Source organism: Cibotium barometz, chromosome 45, assembly GCF_041138505.1.
Source record: "Cibotium barometz isolate CiBa-2024 chromosome 45, ASM4113850v1, whole genome shotgun sequence".
Lineage (NCBI taxonomy): Eukaryota > Viridiplantae > Streptophyta > Polypodiopsida > Cyatheales > Cibotiaceae > Cibotium > Cibotium barometz.
In genome coordinates this window covers 31,011,004-31,033,292 of record NC_141090.1, presented here as the reverse complement: position 1 = coordinate 31,033,292, position 22,289 = coordinate 31,011,004, and the positions used below count along the sequence as shown (strand labels likewise).

The 22,289-nt window shown below is 38.5% G+C and overlaps 1 protein-coding gene across 1 annotated transcript in view; it reads left to right on the top strand.

Annotated features, from left to right (window-relative positions):
• The window catches only part of LOC147612640 (uncharacterized), a 106,244-nt gene that overhangs the window by 67,223 nt on the left and 16,732 nt on the right, over positions 1 to 22,289 (top strand). The window contains exons 3-4 of the mRNA XM_086783555.1: positions 7,165 to 7,230; positions 12,346 to 12,378. Coding sequence (XP_086639681.1) covers positions 7,165 to 7,230; positions 12,346 to 12,378 — 99 coding nt within the window. The remainder of the gene's footprint in view (positions 1 to 7,164; positions 7,231 to 12,345; positions 12,379 to 22,289) is intronic.

Below are 22,289 nucleotides of genomic sequence, written 5' to 3'. Positions count from 1 at the left end.
ATTGTAGGTTATGTATGGCCTAGTTTGAGGAAGGATGTTTATCATTGGTGCAAAAGCTATGAGCCATGTCAGAAACAAGGCAGAAGGGTGTTGCATCATGAGTTAAGAAAAAACATTGTTTCATATGGGGCTTTTGAAAAGTGGGGTTTAGATGAAATTTCAGCTTGCAGATTTGGATGATCATCTCCATTCAAAGAGAGTTAATGGCTACAGATTAAAGCCATACTGGTGCAGAATCATGACAGTTCAAAAAGATTATGAAAGAGTGGGTGTAGGCCTGTCTGCTAATGCAACTGCTGCAGAAGAACATGAAGAAGCTTGTTGGGACCTAGATGCATTTTTTGGTGAGGATTGTTTCAATGAGTCCATAGCATCTAGTTGAGCATAAATGCTCTAACCATGGGGGGTTTGGCAAAAGATGATAGGGTTTTTTGTAGCCCTAAGGATATGCTCAATAGCGATTCTCATCCCAAACCCAAGAAAAGGAAAATAATAAATTGGGCATGGTTAGGGACCTTAGGAAATATAGGATTGTTGCATGGATATCTACGTATTAGTAGACTATCTATTATTTATTGTTGTTAGGTGAAGCTAGGACTGTTGCATGGAGAATAGCTGACAATATTGGGTATAGTAGTTGAGATTATGCATGTAGATAGAGCATGATTGCGAAGAAGAGAAGGGAAAGCTGTGGTGTGTGAGAGCGGGGGTGTGTTGAAGAAGAGACTGGTGCGGGAGCTAATCTCGTGTGTGAATTTTGCTGTGAACTTGTTGGAGATCTGTTGGCTTGCTTATGAGAAGAAGGCAACATGGCATTGTTACGAATTTGAGTAATCGAAGTGATGGGCTTCAGCCCCTTGAGTAGCTCTGCAAGTTTCGTGATGAAAGCTTGGTGAAATTTGCCCTAGAACAGGCGGTGGAAGCCCTCCAAGTTAGGGGTGTTCTTCCTAGAATATAGCCTAGAATGTAGGATATGAATTTAACCTATTAATGAGATACTAACTATGCTTAATTGAGGCCTAATGGACCTAGTAGCTTTGATACTATGTTAGAATCATGGCGGAAATGCTAATGAGCCATTCATAATATGAAAAACAACTTGATTACATTACATTAAAATGAATTAGTTACATAGGCTTATATAGCCTTTGAGGAGGTGCACTACTGACATCACTGATGATGTACACATATATCTTCTCCATTGATTTCCCTTGACATGTGGAGTGATGCTACACACTTGACTCTAGCTTAGGCTAACATTTTATCCTATGCACATTTGATTTATGTCTAAAGGACATGTTGCGCTCATATTTCTAATATAAGCTTCCTGAGCTTTGGCAAGGCGCTCCTTAACAGACTCAATGATTTCCGAAAATGTTTCGGTATTCTTGTTGGCCTCTAGGGATTATGATACCTATCGCGTCAAAAGAGTTGTATCTTCTTCCACTTGTATACTCTTTCCTTTATCAATTGTACCTCTGTTCCCTTGTCCTGTTGTGGATTTTCCTTAGAAAGTTCTCCTACTCAGCTTTCTTCCCATGTTGGATTTTCCATCTTGGGAGTTGGTATAATCTGTAGAATGCCTTTGATGCTCCAAAGATAAAAAATCTTATGCAGTAAGAATGGATTGGCTATAGTATTCTTGTGTTCTCTGTAGTAAGCTTGTAGATTCTTGTGAATTTGAAAATCCTTGTCATCTTCTTTTCTGGCAGCTAACATGTATAGTTGTCTTGGGTTAATTCTATTGTTCCTGTCTGTGTACTTAACTTGCAAAAGCATCCATAGAGCCTGGCTTGCTTTTATAAGCACTGTAAGATTCCTCCCTTCGGCTTTTGAGGTGTGCAAGTGTAAGAACCTCCCCTTCTGATCTTATAATTATTCCCCTCTCTGAAATAAAAGAAAGATCCTCTTTACCTGTAACCAAATGCTGCCTCATATGGCGTCCGACCGATACTAGATGAGTGAGTATCGTTTAGGATTTCCCACACCAACGGAATGCTATTTCCATTTAGATTGTTGGTCATGGCAGTATGATTTGAGAATGTCAAAGGCCAATTGCTGCAACTTAGTCCCAAAGTTGTCAAACAATGCTCTCCAAAAAGACATGAACTTCAGACCTCTGTCTGATTAGTTCATACAAAGAGCACATGAGCCTATAGACATGAGTCAACAAGCATGATTAAATATACATAATCCTAGAGACTTGAGTCTAGAGGCATGAGTCAATCAACATCAGTTAACGCACATGAACCTAGAGACCTGAGCCTAGAAAGAAAAAAATTCTAAAAATGTGTTTAAAAAGTAACTTTTTTTGTAGTTTAAGTTGGTGTGTTTTAAATCAGTTTCAAACCTACTTCAAGAAGCACTAGAGAATGTTTCACCAGAGTGACAGTCCCTGAGAAGATAAGGATATCATCTAAAAAGATGAAGATGCATTTGCCAATGAGATCCTGAAAAACCTAAGACATCATCTTGTTGGTGCATGGGTGAGTCCAAAAGGCATCACCACAAACTCTTAGTGGCCTCGCTCGGTCCTAAAGGCAATTTTTGAATGTTGGCCTCAAAGATCAGAACTTGACGGTAGCCACTCTTAAGATCTATCTTAGCGAAAAATAGCACCATTGAGTCACTCTAAGATGTACTCTGTTCTGGGCATGACGAATCTATTCTTAACTATTAGCTTGTTTAGCACCGTGTAATCTACACATTAGCATGTGGTCTTTTCCTTCTTTTGGACAAACATGATGGGAGCAGGAAGGCCGAATAAATCCTACGTGGAATAATTGGGATAACTGTTGCTCCAGCTTGCACTCAATGCCTTATAAAGGTGGCAAGGGAACTTGCTAGAACGCTGAAATAACTCTATGAGGTGGTCCTCGGGTCTACTAGGTGGGAGATTGGGTGGGAGGTTGTCTTGCAACATAATGTTGCTATATTAAGATAGGAGACTAGTCATCCTCTGCTCCAATGCGGGTGTTGTCTGGACAGCATTAGACTGAAAGTGGACATAAACCAACGCACACTCTGCTCCTTTTCTTATGGCTCGTTGGGCCTTAATGTGGAAAATGAGTGGTATGCCAGGAATGCTCCTATCCGTGCGAATCATCATGGGCTCAGGAAAACCTTCAACGATAGTTTCATGTCAAAAGCTTTAGAATGTCTATGAAGAGCCACAGCTGATAAAAATCTCAGACTATTGAAATCTGAACTTGTTTGTATGCCTAAGATGCATGGTGGTTTGAATATTCTCAACTTACATTATCATGTCTTGGCCAGAAAAGCCACTATGATTGCTCATTTTTTGCGACAAAAACAACCATGGGCAATTATGCTAGCCACCTTGTGTGCAAATATGCAAACCTTGGCATTTGGCTACTGGATCCCTACACACTGGGACATTATTCTTGGACTTTTTGATGGTAAAATACCTAGTTGTCTGTATTCTACTAGGCTTATTCAGGATTGGAAATAGATTCTCTCACACTTGCATTGGTCTAGCAAGAATGCTGACATTGGAAACTCTCTGGCTTTGGGAAGTATACACTACTGTAGCAGAGTCTTTGAGGAATCACTAGCATTATTGGAACCTCGAAAGGCTTATTTTCTATCCACCAAAGGTATTTGATATGTACATGATGTTATAGATGTAAATGGACAAGTTCTCAGCTTTCCTCAAGCAAATCGTCAATATGATTTGGGCATGCATCACACAGAACAATATGGCAAGATATTATGCGGATAATCCAATCTATACAACCTGTTCTACTCAAAAATGCACAAAACAGGCTGATGGATTAGAAATTAGATAGACATATGCCTAGTTTTAGGCCTATTTCGCTTGATAAGTTGACTACAGATAGAGCATATAAGTTGATTATTCCTCCCCCATGGATTGTTGAGCATGCTAACCAGGTATCTAAACCATTGTGTTGGTGAAAAACATGCCTTAATAGAATTTGGAAAAATAAACTCCCTTTGAAAGAGAGTCTTCCTGTGGAGATGCGTGATTGGGGTGCTTCATGTGGGTATACTACTGGCCAAGAGACACATTGCCTCACCACACTGTTACAGGTGCTATTGTGCACGAGAAATTTTTCTTTGGCATTGTTTGTCTTCTCGTTCTCTTCTCAATAGGCTTTTTGGATATTTGAAGGCTTGTTTTCCTCGGCATCATTTCGCCAAGTAATTTTGGCTTTTTGGCAGACACTCTAATGAATTACTAGATTACTCACAGTTTCTTGCATGGACAAGAGTCTGGGCACTATGGACTCTATGGCATGATAGAAATCAATGATTCTTTACCGACCGAGTGATTGATACCTATATCTGTTTCAAAACTTTAGGACCCTTATGCCTTGGGCGAGATCACTACTGGGAAATTAGGTGTATTTTTCCACTGTTTCTAGCTTGTCTGTTCTTATGGGAAGCTAGACTTGTACCATAACTTGAGTGATTAATTAGACAGTGGTTTCCAAAAAAAAAAGTTCCTCCACGGGACTCAACCTTGAAAGAGGAACCCTCCCGAGGACCTAGCTTTTAGCAAGTGCGTTGACTAGTCTGATAGTTGTAAGAACTGGAGGTGTATGGTATGGGATATGCATGCCTTTGGCCAAGTCTGCATTCTCTCTTCTTATGGTTGTAGTGACAGTGTGTAATTGGAAGTCTACGCCCATGTGAAGATGAAAGGAAGAGACAATTATTCGTTTTAGTCTACTCATTTGTCAAAATACCATCAAGCGCATAGCCTAGTTGTTGTTAGGGTGTTCGCATGTTCAATGGCGACCTCATGAGGGTGTTTGAAGTCTATACATGAGGTCATAGGTTCAACAACGGCGGTGGCCTCATGGGGGTGTTTGAAGTCTATGCATGAGGTCATACGTTTAACGGCGGCGACCTCATGAGGGTGTTTGAAGTCCATGCATGAGGTCATAGGTTCAACGACAACGACCTCATGAGGATCTACATGGCACAAAATGTGTCCCGTAAACTCGTAAAAGGAGAACGCTTTTGTGGGTGTTTGAAGTCTATGCATGGGGTTGCAAATTTAACCTCTAGAGCCACTTGGAGGTGAAACCTTGTAGTAAAGATGGGGTGTGTGAGTTGTAATTCGTACCTAAGATTTTAAGACCAACTTCATTGAGAAAACAACCTTGTCCTCAGCAATAAGCTGTATAACGAAAATCAAGAGCTTGCTGATAATTTTCATTTTATTTAACGGCAATAATGGTTTGTTGTACAAGAGAGGGAAATAGGTTAGTTGGTTGCATCACTTAGACATATTTGGGAAGAGGTAGGCCAAGAAGTCAAAGCTAGAAATGTTGAAATTCAAGAACAAGGGCTGAGGCTTGAGGGAGGTAAAGCCCTTGTGGAGGTTGAGGAAGAGGGGAAGAGGGATAGAAATCCCAAGTCAGTTGATTTTAGAGGAAATGAATTATTAGTCGGTAACATAGGAGTTTGAGCAAGCAATGTATGAAGAGTTCTTGCCTAAGAATGAACAAAAATGTTCTTGGACGTGGGCTAGGATGAGTGTAAAATCTCTAAAAAACCTCTAGACTAATTCATTATCTCCTATAGAGAGTGATTTCTTTAGCTAATGGACATTAATGACTTTCAAAGGGTTAGGGGCTTTATTAGGGGTTAGATTGAGAGTACTGTTTGCATGTGCAACTCCTCTTACTTTGGAAGATGCAATCACGCATGCCCATGTTTTTTGGAAGGTTGAAATCAAGCATGTCCATATTTTCCATGATACTTCCAAGTCTAAAGAAAATAGCTTGAGTTTAGACAAGGCTCAAGAAAGGATAATTTTAAGGAATCCAAAGGTGGTTCTCTCAAGAGAAACCTAAGAAGCCAAAATGAAATGGCTCTTGGTTTTTGACAATTTTCAAAGGGCCAAAGATGAAGGGTTTGGTTTTAGATGCATGAGTTTCGATCACTCCACCTTTAAGTGCCCAAAGAAAAAAGAAGAGGGTGTGAAAGGTAAATCTCAACAAAAACAAGTGTTCTCATGCAAAAGATGCATTTTCCCTAGGTTCTTCAAAGATTAAAGAAGTTGAGGTTTACCATGAGGATAGCACACGTGTGTTGCTTATCATCCATTATGTGAGAGCTTACTTTTGGAACCCATAATCTAAAAAAGACGTATGGTGAGATAAAATATATGCTCTAATTCAATCAACTACTCATTCATTTTAAATGGTAGCTCTTGAGGTAGTGTCCAGTCTCTACTGTGTTTCAATGAATTAATAATAACTATCCTTTGATATTGAGACAAATGTCAATGCCAACTTTGATTCCTTTTGGATGGTAGCTCTTAAGGTAGTGTCCAATCTCTACTATTTTTCAATGAATTGATAATGACTATCATTTGATATTGAGACAAATGTCAATGCCAACTTTGATTCCTTTTGAATAAATTGGGTTTGGATAATCAAAGCTATTGGATGACCACTAAGGTAGTGTCCATCTCTACGAATATCAACACAACACTTGTGGTAATTTAATGTTTGGATATGTGTTGGTTTGCACCACTTCATGTTCCATTCCAAGGTGAATCATCTCTTACCATATTTAATAATTACATGATGGAAAGGAAAATCCCTAAGAAGAAAGAGAAACCAAATAGTTAGAATGCATCCAAATTAATAAGTTGACAAAAATATGATTATAGATTCATTAATCAATCTGACTAGACACTCTTGGAATCAAAGGCTAAGCCAATATGAGAAATATTTTAACAACCCTTTTAATTTACATAGTTCATTTTTCTTCTTGGACTGCAAATATTGTTCCACCATGGGCACGCACACATGCTCACATTTATACGTTTACACATTTATATTTTGTACCTACACAATATTGAATTTTTTTGAATCCATCTCTTAGTAGTGAATTTAAATTGTAAGTACTAAACATGTGTTTTCACAAGGATATGCATTTAAAAAACATGCTAACACATGCTTAATAGTGAATTTAAATTGTAAGTACTAAACGTGTGTTTTCACAAGGATATGCATTTAAAAAACATGCTAACACATGCTTAATAGGATCTTATTTTAATCATAAAAGTAAAGAGTCATGATGGTAAATCTATTGGTTTATATTGTTTTAGATTACTTTGTATGCACAAGATGATGGTAAATCTATTGGTTTATTTTGTTTTAGATTACTTTGTATGCACAAGATGAAAAATGCGAATATGATTATTGCTTACACAAAGAAGAAAAATGTGTATGTTCTCCAAACTTTACATCTTGTTATCTTGTGTGCTAAACAAGTGTTTGTGGGCATTCTCTTTTGTTAGCTTACTAATCCATACTAAGTTACTATGCTAATGTTCTCTAAACTTGATATCTTGTTAGCTTGTGTGCAATACAAGAAAGTGTTTGTGGGTAGTTCTCTTCTGATAGCTCAGTGTTCCATAAACTACACTCTTGGACACATTTTTCTCTCCCCCAAAAGGGGAAGGCATTATAAAAGATGGTTTTTCCCTGCATGAATTGTGTAGTGTGTTTAAAATTGTCATGCTTTGCATTGTCAAAGCTTTAGGGAGATTTTCTTTTCAAATATTAATTTGATAAGAAAATGTGCTAGAAGAAAAGCATGCATCAAGAAAATATTATTTGGGTAAGATAATGTGCTAGTGGAAAAGGCATGCATTAGTATCACAAATCTTTTGTAAAGAATTAAGTGATATTCTAATCAAAGGTATTTAGTGGGGTTATTATAATCATCGGTCCATGCACGCGGCCAGCTAACTCTCAGTAGATGCACGACCATGAATAGTGTCATGGAAGCCATGTTAGAGATCATTATCATCGCCATTGCATGAAACAACAAGCAGAGCTAGCCAGCCCCTAACACCATGGGTAACGCAATGGGGAAAATGAGTACATACAGACCACGCTCTTGCCGTTATAGCACCAACCCATCAGATAGTGGGCTGCATATGGGGGTGTATATGGGATAACTAGGCAACCACCACCCTTCACAACTCACAAGAATGCTCACGAGAATGGTGCCTCCAATAGCAGTGATCTTTATCTGTCAGTGTATCTTTATATCTTCTGATGCAAAAATAGTCTTTCACATACACTATCACTTAGTGAAGAAGGCCAAATCCTTCTCTGACACAAAATATAATGGTCTCTAATATCTTACTAGTATGTTGGGAATCAAAGATTCATGGGATTCTTGGCCTCAACCCCTCATGTTTGTCATAGACTTTGCATGTTATAGCAGCTCTTAAATCTCACATGTGAAATCATGCCAGAGAAGGTGTGACCAACTTCAAACTCACACATAGGATCTTTCCATACGCAAATTATGCTTAACATTACACAACTAAAAGACATGGAATATAAACTAAAATTGGTGTTGAAGTTTTCCCTTGATTAAATAAACGATAATTTTTACATGTGCATTGTGGTTGAAGCTTAAATAGACCTTGAACTACTCTAATGGAGATTTTTAATAATAAAGAGGGTTTTGGCTTTACTACTCTGAGGGGGATTTTCTTGAAAGGTGGCCTTTATCACCTCCTAAGAGAACCACACTCACAAAGACAAACATTCAAACCAATGCTCGAAACCATGTGGAGGTAGGCCCAAGCTTGCTTATTAGTGGTTGGAGGAGACAAAATACATGGAGAGGAAAACTTGTGGACTATACCCTAATCACACATAGATGAGTTATACACACCTATAATGGCATTGGTATAAGAACCACATGGTGGAGAAAACACCCCCAAGGAACTCTCACATGGGTTGATAAGTGGGGTGAGGAAGTGAGCATGGGAAAATTTGTGGACTATACCCTAATCACACATGGATGAGTTATACACACCTATAATGGCATTGGTAAGAACCACATGGTGGAGAAAACACCCCCAAGGCACTATCACATGGGTTGATAAATGGGGTAAGGGAGTGAGCATGGGGAGAAGAATAAGGACTTTATGATGGCATGAGGGTTGGGAAGAAGGAGGTTAACATAAGCTTGAGAGATAAAAAGGAAAGAAGAAAGATGTGCTCCCTTAATGGTGATAGATGACCCCATTTATAGGTGGAGGGGGACTCTCCGAGCAAAGATATAAGCGGTGTGAAAGTGGTTAAATGAAGAGGTTGTAAGTGGACTAGGTCTTAGCTGTTGCTAGGTCCCAGGTGGTGGAGAAAGATTCCAAAAGTTATTACAATTTTCTATTTGAGCCAAATTTTTCAAAGGTCATATTAAACAGGTGTGGGGTGAAAACATTACAAAGTGGCTAGTGTGATTGTGGGTAAGAGAAGAAGTGAGGAAGAGATGTAAGCTGTCAAAAATTTGTGCAAGCCAGTATTTTTTCTATAACCTTTTTTTGTGTAACTCGGATTGAGAAGCTTTAAAAGGCAAAGTTGAAGTTCGCAACCTGTTCTACAAAAAAATTTTGCACAACCTACAAAGTAATTCGTGAACTTTAATTGCCAAATTCTAAGCAAAAGATGCTAAAAAATCCAATCAAATTTGCCTACCCCAAAACAAAATTTCTCCAAAAGGGTCCCTTCATTTTTGCCTTCTTTATTTAGAAGATGCTTCCTTAGTCACTCACCACAAAAGAATAAGGCATGTGAATACACATGGTGTATGGACTTAGCACTTTAATGCAAGGTCAAAAGTAGTCCCCACTTGTAAGGGCATGCCACCACTCCCTTGTATCCATCTTAAGCAAGACATGCATTCACCTCCCAATAATATTATAATATTGAAAAATATTATCTTATTCACTCACTACATATAATGCATATCAATAGATAAGGTATGGTATGTCTTCCACCCATTCTTGACTTCATTTTGTGAGTCCTATTGGCATGCACTTAGTTTATGAGAGTTATTCATGAATGTAAACATTTTCTCTTAATAGGTTGAAACTTATTACTCTAGATAAAACTACCCAACAATAGAAATGAAAATACTAAATGTACATTTATATACATAGATATAGAGGGAACATAGTGATGTGTATGATAAATAACAAGAAAAAAATATGTGATTTGTACATAAGTTATAAGTTCTTAAAACAATACCCATACTAATGACAAGGTATGAAATAATTGTTTAAAAAAAGGTTTTTATAAAACATATCTCACTACATAGCATAATGAAGTGGGATGATTTGTAGAATGTGTGCTAGTCAAACACCAATTTTGGATATTAAAGTCTCATATATGTCTTACCCCATGTTGGCTATTTATGCTCCAAGTTGTGGCATATAAATAGCCTACACACTAGATCTCCTTAGGGTCACAAACCATGGGTACCATATTTGAGAAAAACATGCTCTAAAAAGGCTCATACTAGTTGGCTACAAGTAGTCAACTAGCTACTACAATGTGTATTTTTCCATGACTTCTACAAAACCATAATTCCTATACCTCCACAATGATTCTAGTGGTTTGGTTTAAACTTTAACTTAGGTTTTCATTCACCAACTGCCACAAGGTCTCATCTCCTATTCAAAAACCATAATCCTCATATCTCCACAATGATTCTACTAGTTTGGTTTAAACTTCAACTTAGGTTTTCATTTCACCAACTACCACAAGGTCTCATCGCCTATTCAAACAATATGTTGGGTGTTTGGGTTGCTCAAAAATGGTTATTTCTCATAAAAGGGGCCCCATAAACATGAATTTGTTTGGAAACCCAAACACAACATAACGCGGGTGGTAAATTGACTTCTAACATAGATAGTGTCTCTCACCTAAATTTAACAAGAAACCTTGTGAAGGTGCTTAAAATGACCCATAGAGATGTTAAGTGCATGGTGCCTACTAGGCGTTTTGAGACACCTGTTCAGCAGCTGCTTGGTCAGAGTCTAGACCTGCCTCCCATAATATTGTAGGAGGGGGTAATCCTTGGAGCAAAGTCCAATGCCAATATGTTCACTTTATCGTAGACTCTACAAAATCTCTACATATGCGCATAATGCACATATGGACGTCATGGCATATATCATCCTATACATCTTGCAACAAGACCTCATAAGATGGAAATGTGTCATGTGTATCCATACCAAGTGTGGTACATTCTACATATTGTCCATCCCAAGCAAGGAGGACTCAACATAGTCATTCTGCCTAATGGAATATCCTTCTACAAGGATGACTCTCTACAAACTCATCACTCTAACTTAACACATCAACATTGTGTACGTTATCTTTGGAAAGGGCATCATCATATACCCCAGCATTCCCACTTGGAGGGTGGACGACCTCCCACTCCTGGGCAAAAGTCTAGCCAAGGTGGAGCATTAGGCTATGTTACTTGGGGAGCGTGTTTGCACTACTTCTATGACCCCTAGCCCTAAGGCAATCCTATGCAAAGTAGCCCATTTGGTGAGATAGACGTAGCACTAGTTAGGTCTGTATGACATCTCCATACATTACTTCAAGGGACCATCATGTCCAAGAAGTAGCATAGAATCCTCAAAAGGCTCATTGTAAGCCAACACCATAACCTTGGGAGTAACATCAACCAAGGTGTGTGACTTGGGCAAGCAAAAGTGGGAAAACTGGGATGGTGGGGTAGCCCAACAGTTGCCCCAATGGTCTCCAATGGCCAATAAGCACAAGGAAGACTTGGGAATCTAAGAGTAATAGGGTGACAGTTCCAGTCTTCTTTAATAGGATCAACATAGCTGGTGTAGGGTAGGAAGAAAATCTACCTTGGGCCTAAAGGAAAAGGACTATCTTTGAGCACTTTTGAGGCTAATTCCTTTGCATGAAATTCTAATTGGAAGAATCCCTAAAATATCCCTAGTCTTGGAGAGTGAATAGTGGAGTGTGGAGATATTTTGGGAGAGAATGTAGGAGTGATTTGGGGAAATCGAAGATAACTTTGATATGTATTTTTTGTTGATTTTAGGCCAATGATAGTAGTGTAAATGCATCCTTTTTGTAATCAATCATCAAACGGTAGTCTATTTATTTTTTTGTTAATTTTAGCCTAAGGTTAGTAGTGTAAATGCATCCTTTTTGTAATCAACCACAAAACAACAGAGATTTCTAACTAACTATTATTAAACTTCTCTCTCTTACTGCCTTAAAATTTTTCAAAGTAAGAAATATATATAGGAGAAATGTTAGAGAAGAAATTACATATATGTCTTAACTAACCAAAATTAGCATGTTGGTTGATAGAAAATAGATTTTTGTTACATTTTAAAGGTTGTTCATAAACAATCAAGTATACGTTCTCTGTCGTGTTTTCTATATGCATATATAACATACCTTGTGTATTTTTATAACACATACCATGTTCTTTGTTGTGCTTCTCATATACATATAACATATGCCTTGTGTATTTTTACAGGACAACTATGGCATCCCTCACTTTCTCTATGTGGTAAGTTGTTTAATCATCATTTAAATGAAATTATAGGTATCTATGAATATAAGTACTATAGTCACATGAAAGTGCACATATTTTATGCACACATATTTTTCACAACATATTTACATGCACGTAAAAGAGTACTATATAAATTGTGATTTCTTATAAGCAATACCACCCCTCATTATGCACATATTTAGCATGCACATAAAAGAGTACTATATAATTTTTTGTGATTTCTTATAAGTAATCCCACCCCTCCTTGTGCACATATTTAGCATGCACATAAAAGAATGCTATATAATTTTTGATTTCTGAGTAATGCCACCCTTCCTTGAGCACGATAACTAACTGAGTTTTTTAGTAGGGGTAAAAGTCATGGCCCATAACTTTGGATGCTATGTGGATTTGAAACATATTAGTAAGTAAGATATAGGTTCAAACTAAAGATACTTCTCATGACAAGGAAGATCGAATGGGACAAAACTTCAAATGTTGCATCACATGACTTTGAAACATAGCTAGCAAGATATAAGTTCAAATAAACTAAAGATCCTTTTTATGAAAATAGATATTAAATGGTTATCTCATAAAAGGTTAGAAATCTCTTAGTAGAAGAGACATAAGTATTTGAAAAAAGATATCAAATGTCACACTTTAGAATAAGAAAATAATATTTTCTTCAAAAAAAAGAAAAAAATAGGATTTGTATGTAAAGACATGGAAATCAAGCTTGAGGACAAACACTTTAGCCAAGAGTATGAGTCTTGTGGCCACTTGCACTATGAGGGTTTAGGGTTTGCAAGAGGCACACACACACACACACACACACACTCTAAGATACCTCCCGCCTGTTAGATACCTCTCGTACCCTTCCATCCCTCGTCGTGGTAGGGAGGGATAAGTAACACCCCAAGATTTCTTATGAAGATAGCCTAATCGAGAGACAATTCTTGACTATCCGATATACGAATACATTCATGGTCTTGGGAGTCTTACTTAATATTTAACTATATTTTTCTTCTTTGAAAAGTACCCAACTAATTGGGTCCACTCTACCACCCACTTTTTAGATTTGGGATACGGTCAACTAGGAGGTTTTTTAATTACTAAGCACATTTGTTGGTATAGATGCATCACATAACAGAGTTCCTTAATTTAATTCCCTTCACGGCTTTCTTTATCCCTTAATGCCAACAAATCATTAAAAAAACAATACATATATAATCATAAAATTGACTTATAATACAATCTAAAAGATGTTAGAATTAGGGTTAGGGTTGCAATGCACACACACAAGATAGAGAGGCTTGAGAGCACACAAACTCACTAGATTAGAATGAACAAATGTGTGCCAGATACAAAAGATAAATACACACCTCAAAATGCATAGATAAGAGGGTGTACATACGTATGGGAGAAAAAACCTCCTAGTGAGGGAAAAAGTACCCTGACGGTCCTAAGTGTGTTCACACACATCACTACCATATAATGCTACAAATCCCCCTTGGAGTGATGATGTGAACATGTACAGGGTATAGCCGATCAATCCTGAAAAGGTAGTAAGGCCAAAGCTTTACGAAAAGCTTTGAACTTTTCACAAGGAAGAGTCTTCGTAAATAAATCTTCCATGTTGTCATGTGTAGGCACATAGACCAAACTGATCTCTGCCCCTGCAGAGAGTCTTTGCCTGACATAGTAGTAATGCACCTCAATGTGTGCTTAGTGGTGCGAGCATAAAACACTAGGTTTGCTAATGCGCTCTAGCTGTCAGTGAAAGTTGTAGTGCTAAACGACTGTCCAACACCCAAATCAGCCATAAGACGTTTGAGCCACACACACTCAACTGTAGCTGTAAAAGTTGTCTTGTACTCAGCTTCATAGCAAGAAGTGGCCACTGTAGGTTGCTTCTTGTTGAGCCATGCTATCACATGAATCACCAAGGCAAAAGCAAAACCCACTAGTGGGACACTCATGTGTCATAACATCTAGTCCAATTTGAATCACTAAAAGTATGTAGTTGTGACTCACCCCCTTTTGGATAAAACAATCCAAAATATTGAGTGCACTGTAAATAACAGAAAACCTACTTAACAGGCTGCCAATGCTTCGTACCTGGGCTATGCATAAATTTGCTCAACTGTGAGACCGCATACTGTATATATGGCCTCGTGTTACATACATAAAGAAGGGATCCAATAGCCTGCTGATACAAACTAGCATCAAAAGAGTCTCCTGCATCTTGAAGACTAAGTCGAGTACTTGTCTCCATAGGTGTAGTCACAGGTTTACAGTCTTCAAGATTAAAACTCTTCAATAGCTTCTGTATATATTTAGACTGCAGCATAACAATGCCATCATTGCGCTACATAAACTGAATCCCCAAATAGTAATGCAACGGCCCTAAATTTGACATCTCAAATGATGACTGCAAATCAGCCTTAAAGGATGAAATCTGATTTATATCGGGTCCCTTGAGTAGCATGCCATCAACATATAGAACAATGACCAAAAATGTGTCCTTACTCCTCTTCACATAGAGGGTACTCTTATATTGGGCTGTTGTGAAAATCATTTGCAACCAAGTATGTATGAATCTTCTCATACCATGCTCTAGGAGCCTGCTTAAGGCCATAAAGAGCCTTTTTCAACCTGCATAATTTAGACTCTTCTCCTTTCACTCACAACAAAACCAGGAGGCTGCGATACATACACCTCCTCATGTAAATCACCATTTAAGAATGCAATATTAATGTCCAACTGATGTACATTTCACCCATGATGATGTGCTGCCAAAGCAATGAGACACCTAATGGTAGTCATACGAGATGTGGGTGCAAAGGTCTCATCATAATCAATGCCCTTTTGCTGGGCATACCCCTTTGTAACAAGTTTGGCCTTGTAGCGATCAATGCTACCCTCTAATTTGTGTTTTAACTTTTAAACCCACTTAGTATCAATGGCCTGCTTGCCATGGGTAGATCTGTCAAATATACCAGGTGTCATTCTCTTGAGTATAGAGTTATACTCATTCTACATAGGATGCATCCAATGATCATCATCCTGTGCTTCCTCAAAGGAAACAGGTTCATCCTCATTACATAAAGTAGAAATGAGAACATGATCCACATGAGAATAATCCACATGATGAGAACCTACGCACGAGTTCTTCTAGGTAAAGGAGCTACCAACTTACTATCCCTCAATGTCTACACAAGCCATTTTGGCATATGCCTAGATTCTTCTATGTCCGCTCTCTCCTCATCCACTACATCCTCAATAATTGCCTCATCAAAAGGCTGATTTTGCACCTACAACAAAGGCTGAATTTCAGGACTTGGTTGAGCATTCAATTGCTCTACATATGGTTGCCTTCCATTAAACAAAGATAGAGCGAATTAAACATGCCCTATGAGCATACATTCTGTTGTTTTTTGCATGAAAGTATGGGCTGAGCTGAGTTCTCGACAAAAACATCTCCACTTACCAAAATCCGCTTTGAGGCCGGATGGTAGAGTCTATATCCCTTGCTTTCTAAATTGTATCCCACAAATATGCATTTAACTGTCTCATCATCAAGCTTACTGCGCTGTTGCTCAGACACAAGAGCATAAGCAAGACAACCAAAAACACGCAAATAAGCCACAGAGAAGACTTCTTGCCATGCCAAGCTTCTTAAGGGGTTTTAGACTGCAAGGCCTTGGTAGGGAATTTGTTCAACACATAGTTTGTGCACATAGTTGTCTCTAACCAAAAACCACGAGGTAAGTCTTGGGCTTTCACCATACATCATGTCATCTCCATGATGAGAGACATGTTCTTCCTCTCAGCCATACCATTTTGCTGAGGTGTGTATGGCACAGTACATTGATGCCTAATGCCTTTTTCAGCCATATATGCATGAAATTCCTTGGACATATACTCCCCTCCCTCCATTTCAATGAAGGGTGCCAACTTTACATTCACATGCATTTTTAGCCATGGATACAAAGTGCCTAAAGCACATAAAAACATCTGATTTCTTCTTTAATAGATACACCCAACTATATCTGGAGTAATTGTTAATAAAAGTGACGAAGTAGAGATATCCCCCAATAGATGGTGTCCTCATAATAAGAACACATACATCACTATGTATAAGCTATAATTTCTTAGCAGCTCTCACAGATCCATCCTTTGGAAATGATGCCCTTTTACCACCAACAAGAATACACCCCTCACATACATGTCTAGTAGTGGTCTCAAGACTTGGCAACTCAGACACCATATCATGCCTTTTGAAGGCGTAACAAATTGCCATAGTTCAGATGGCCAAATCGTGCATGCCATAATTTTGCATCACTCATAACACGAGTCATAACACGAGTCATAGAGATTGAGCAAGCATCATGCTGCAACTTCTTAAATACATCCATCTTGTATAGGCCGTGAAACAAGGTACTTGAGGCAATGATAAAATAACCATCATTTCTATCCTGAACTGTACATCTGTCATCCACAAATTTCACCGTCAAGCCTGGCAAGGCTAAGGCTGAAACCAACAGCAAGTTCTTCTTAATGCGTGGCACATATAAAGCTTTAGAAAGAGTAAATGCACCCCCATTTGTAGCAGTGATGAGCACAACTCTACCAACTCCTTTGACAGGATATGAGGAACCATTTGCACATGTAACAGTTCTTGCACTTGGGATAGATTCTAGAGATGAGAACAAATTTTTTTTGTGAGATAATGTGCTTACTACTGTGACATAAAAAATTGATATCTTTCATTTTCAATTTTGTACATATTTTGATGGTTTCTCAATGCCAAATAAGGTGAAAGCTTGTCTAAGAAGATTGCGGTACCCACCACAATGGAATAACGACGTGGTGATGCGGCGGCTTGGCGGCTACCCTGATAACAGCATTCTATCTTCAAATATAATGGTTTTACTTGATTTAGGATGCACACATTGTAAATGCCACAAGTATGCTTGATAAATACTTTGGTATGGTAGATAGACTAGTGATGTGGAAAATAAAAGTGGGCCTTCATGCTCACATGGATTTTAATTGTATTATTAATATAGTGTTCACCATAAGAAGGCTACAAGTTGGGGAGTGTGGAAGGCATGTGGAGGAGTGTGTGTAGGTGTATAATTGGGAAAGATTTTTCTAGAATACCTACATGGAAAAGGAGAATTCCACCATGTGTAAGTGGAATCTCCACCTTAGACTTGGCTATTATCTCACCACTTTCAAAGTCAAAAAGTCTTCAATTTAATAATCAATAGCAGACAACCTAAGAGGACAATTGATGGTGACATCTACCCTTATGTCACTGAAGAGTTGAAGATTTTTATGTTGTAATTTGTAACAATGGAAGAGAGGGTGATTCGCCACCTATAAAAGGAGCCCTCCTCTCGCTTTCAAATCAATGAATGAAGCCTCCTCAAATGAGTATTTTGTGTCATTACCATTCTCTTATCTTCAAACCCTTATTCAAACACTCTCTTTACATGTGAATGTCTCATTTAGCATTATCCCCTCTCATGCTTAACCCAATTTTGGACCTCTTTGATGATTCATGTTAAGTGGGATAAGGAGTTATTATCTTGGTGGGCCTGTGACTTCTCAAGGTAGCCCTTGTCGCCCTCCTTTTGGAGGTACCAACAATGGTTTTAGCGACGGTAATGAGCATATGAAAAGACTTTGGGGACCATAGGTAAATCTTTATGATTGTCCGCTGAGCAATGTTAACCCTTACCCTCTAGCTTGAATCATAAAGGAGATGAAAGGCAAGAGGCTATGTGAAAATCGAGGTTTCATGCGAAGAGAGGGAAGTGCAGTTTTTGTGGTCTAATACCCAAATTTCAACTGGTAATTACTCATCACTCGAATATTGGTTAAAATTGATCATATGGCTAGGAAGCTCTTTATATGCTCTTTCCACTCATGTAACTAATTTCTTAATCCTTTACTTTATTGATGATCAGAATTTCTCCTAAAGTTGCTAAATTTTGGCAGTTTTATAGTCTTGTAGTAAAATGCTCATAACTTTTCGCTCGGTTGCCCGTTTTTGAAAGTTTTTATATAGACGCGAAGCTCTCTTCAAGATCTACGCACCTATATAATCCTCTTTTGTATAGTCTATCTGGATTTAAAACTGCAATTCTCTGTATATCTCTGTTTTTATAGACTTTGGTCATTATTTCTTCCTAATAATGATTAATTCCTCTTAATCTCTTATCAAAAAGAAAATCCCATGTGTCTTATCCTCTTGTAAGTGATTTCTATATTATTTTACTTTAAGATGTTCTGTCCAAATCGCCCAATTCGAATGGATGAACCTTACCAACATTTCCCGTATGTTTCCGTTCACATAATCCTGAGTCGGAAGATTTTCTTCCAACAAAAAATTACCCTCTTGTTTGGAGCTACAAGACTGGTAGAAATTCTTTCTTCTCCTGAGTCTTTCATCTTTCCTTCCATGAATTATGATCTCACCTTTGATGTGTGTATCTTTATCTTAACCTAAAGAAGTGACCGAAGTCATCTTTGATGTGTTTATCTTTATCTTAACCTAGGGAGAGAAGGAGGTGAGGAGGCTATGAGGTTTCATACAAGTGTGTTTTGATTCTAAGAAGTGACCGAAGTCATCTTTGATGTGTTTATCTTTATCTTAACCTAGGAAGAGAAAGGGAGGTGAGGAGGCTGTGAGGTTTCATACAAGTGTGTTTTGATTCTAAGAAGTGATCGAAGTCACCTTTGATGTGTTTATCTTTATCTTAACCTAGGGAGAGAAAGGGAGGTGAGGAGGCTGTGAGGTTTCATACAAGTGTGTTTTGATTCTAAGAAGTGACTGAAGTCAAAACCTTAACTTTGTGTCACATCTTTTGGTGGAGACGGCGGGCAGGTTTTACTTAGAATTATTCTATTTTAACGTCAAGGTCTCGCATGATTGAAGAAAAGTTATTTTGAAATAAGTAAATTTTCCTTGTTGCTACTCATCTTTTGGTGCAAGATGTTCAACATTCCGGTGTTCCAAGGATCGGAAAGAGAAGACCTGGGAAGTTATCTCCGAGAGTTTAACCGAGCATGCCGCTTTGACGGGTTGGTCTATGAAGGAGAGGACAGAAATACTTCCAGATTTCTTGGAGGGTGTGGCCTTAACTTGGCATGAGGCTTTGCCAGAGGAGTCCAAGAATGATTGGGAAAGGTTGACTAAAGCAATGAAGGAGAGATTTGGGATAGTGGAGTCACCAAATACTTTACTATTACAATTGAATCAGATTTTCCAAAAGGAGAGATTTGGGATAGTGGAGTCACCAAATACTTTACTATTACAATTGAATCAGATTTTCCAAAAGGAAGGAGAGTCAGTTTTTGCCTTTTCAGTGAGGTATGAAGCCTCGTTCCATCAAATATCAACAAGATGCTTTACATGTTGCTTCTTCCTTTTCACCTTCTATGGGAGATTCAAAGAGTTCTTTAGCAATGGAGCACCTTAAGATGAGCAAGTTTATCATGGCTTTAGATCCTCGCTTACATGAAAAAGTTCTTAGCAAAGATCCCACTAATTTTAAAGAGGCTCTTCGTATTGCTTTGAAGAAGGAGGTCACTCTTCATATTCAGTCCACATTCCAATCTTCTCCGAGTGTGCCGACCCCACCACGAGAGTAGAGATAGCCTCAACATCTCAGGTACAAGCTCTATCCTTGGATCATAACATTGCACAACTTATGGCAGAATTTACTGATTTGAAGTTATACTTAGTCAACGCAAGGCCACGTAGGGTTCCACGAGTTGAGGAGGATAAACCTAGGGATAGAAGTAGTGTCACATGCTACAAATGTCAAGAGAAGGGGCACTATCGCACTGAGTGTCCAAAATTGAGGAAAAGAGAGGATAAAAGTTTAGCACTTTTAGAGGAAACATGCTCAGAAGAAGAAGAGAAATCATTGATGCCATTAATGGCAAAAAGGGGGTCGTAAAACTAGGAGCCAAGAAGAAGAAGAATAAGAAGATAAATCTGAAGAAGAGGAGAAAAATAAGAAGAAGAAGAAGTCGTCTAAGAGAAAAATTGGACAATCTAACTTTCCATTTTTACAAGGATCTCTTAGTTATGACCTCTTAATAGATCTTAGGGAGAAAACGACACAAATCATATTTGGACAGCTTTTGGCACTCTCTCCAAAGCTCAGAAAGGAATGGGGTAAGCTAGCTAGCACAAGGGAATCTAAGAAAAAGAAGAAGAGGGATAATGGGACCCCTATGGCTCAAAAGGTGGATATTGATGTAGGAGATGATGTGCCTGTGATTGATGTTATCATTGAGGGGCAAATAATTTCTAATGCATACATTGATGGAGATGCGTCAATCAATGTCATGAGTGAAAAAACAATGAAAGATGCCGATTTAAAGTTGTCTTCTACTAACTCTCCCTATCGTATCAAACTTGCTGATAATCCTAGGGTGAAAACCTTAGGAATTGTCAGGAATTTGGGAGTGGATGTATGTAGTATTTCTGTGCCTACAACTTTCTAGGTCATTCCTACAAAGCCTGATGCTAGGGCTTACCCATTGATATTGGGTAGGCCATGGCTTCACCAAGTAAAGGAAATTCAAAAGTGAGAGACAGGTGATCTTATTCTATAAGGTGAGAATAAGAAGGTCCACTAGAACATCAAGAGTCGTCGCGCAAGAAAGTGGTAAGAGGTGAACCTTCAACTTCCAAAAGTTCAGAGTCAAAGTCATTCGATGAAGAGGAGACGAGTGGTAGCTCCAAGGATTCCATCTCAGAAGGGGAGGTGGAGGGAGGTACATTTGGTCTTTCCCTAGGAAGGGATCGAGGGGATGCTGAAGACAATGGAGCCTTGGAAGGGGAAGCTTCTTCAACCATGTTCAAGAAAGGAGATGTGGACCTCACTAGTCTTCACCAACAGAATGAAATTCTTCTTGTTGATGAGTCCATATAATAGGTACTGAAAGGGAGAATTACTTAAAAATGTTGGATGGATTTCCTAACCTTTTTGCAAACAGCTACTCACAAGTATGCCAAGTTACCCTAGTAGAGAACAAGATTGATCTCAAGCCCCAAAGTAAGCCAATGGTACAGCGGCTAAGGCATTTGGGAGTAGTGCAAGCGGAGGTGCTTAAGAATGAGGTAACTAATTTGCTTGAAGCTGGATTTATTTTTCTAGTAGAGAATTCAGAGTGGATTTTCCTAGTTGTAGTCATTCCCAAAAAGGGTGGAAAATGGTGTGTGTGTGTGTGTGGACTTTCGCCCTCTGAATGCATGCACAAAGAGGGATTATTATCCTCTACCCTTTTCAGGATGAGATTTTGGATCAAGTTGCAGGTCATGAGTTGTATTCAGTGTGTGTGATGGATACTCTGGATACTTTTAAATCCGGATTTGTGAAGAAGATCAAAGGAAAACCTCATTTATCACCCCTTGGGAAGTGTATGCCTATAGGGTGATGCCATTTGGCTTGACCAATGCACCAACAACTTTTCAACGCTTCATGAGTCAGGTATTTGCACCTTACTTGTGGGAAAGTTTATAAGGGTCTTTTTGGATGATTTTTGTATTTATTCAAGCCGCATGGATCACTTGGAAAAGTTGAGATTGGGCTTGCAAAGTATTGATGATACAAAAGGGTGTCTTAATCCTAGAAAATGCCGCTTGGCAAGAAGGAAGGTGGTTCTCTTGGGACATGTTATCTCAGAAGAAGGCATAGAGATGGATCCTGAGAAGGTGCAGGCAATTGTGGCCCTCCCACCACCTACTAATGTAAGGGAGGCTAGGAGGATTTTGGATAAAACAAAGTATTACCAACGCTTTGTTGACATGTTCTTTGAGAAGATGTATCCTATAAATCTATTGACAAAGAAGAATGTTTCTTTCCAATGGGGGCCCGATCAAATTTAATCTTTTTGTT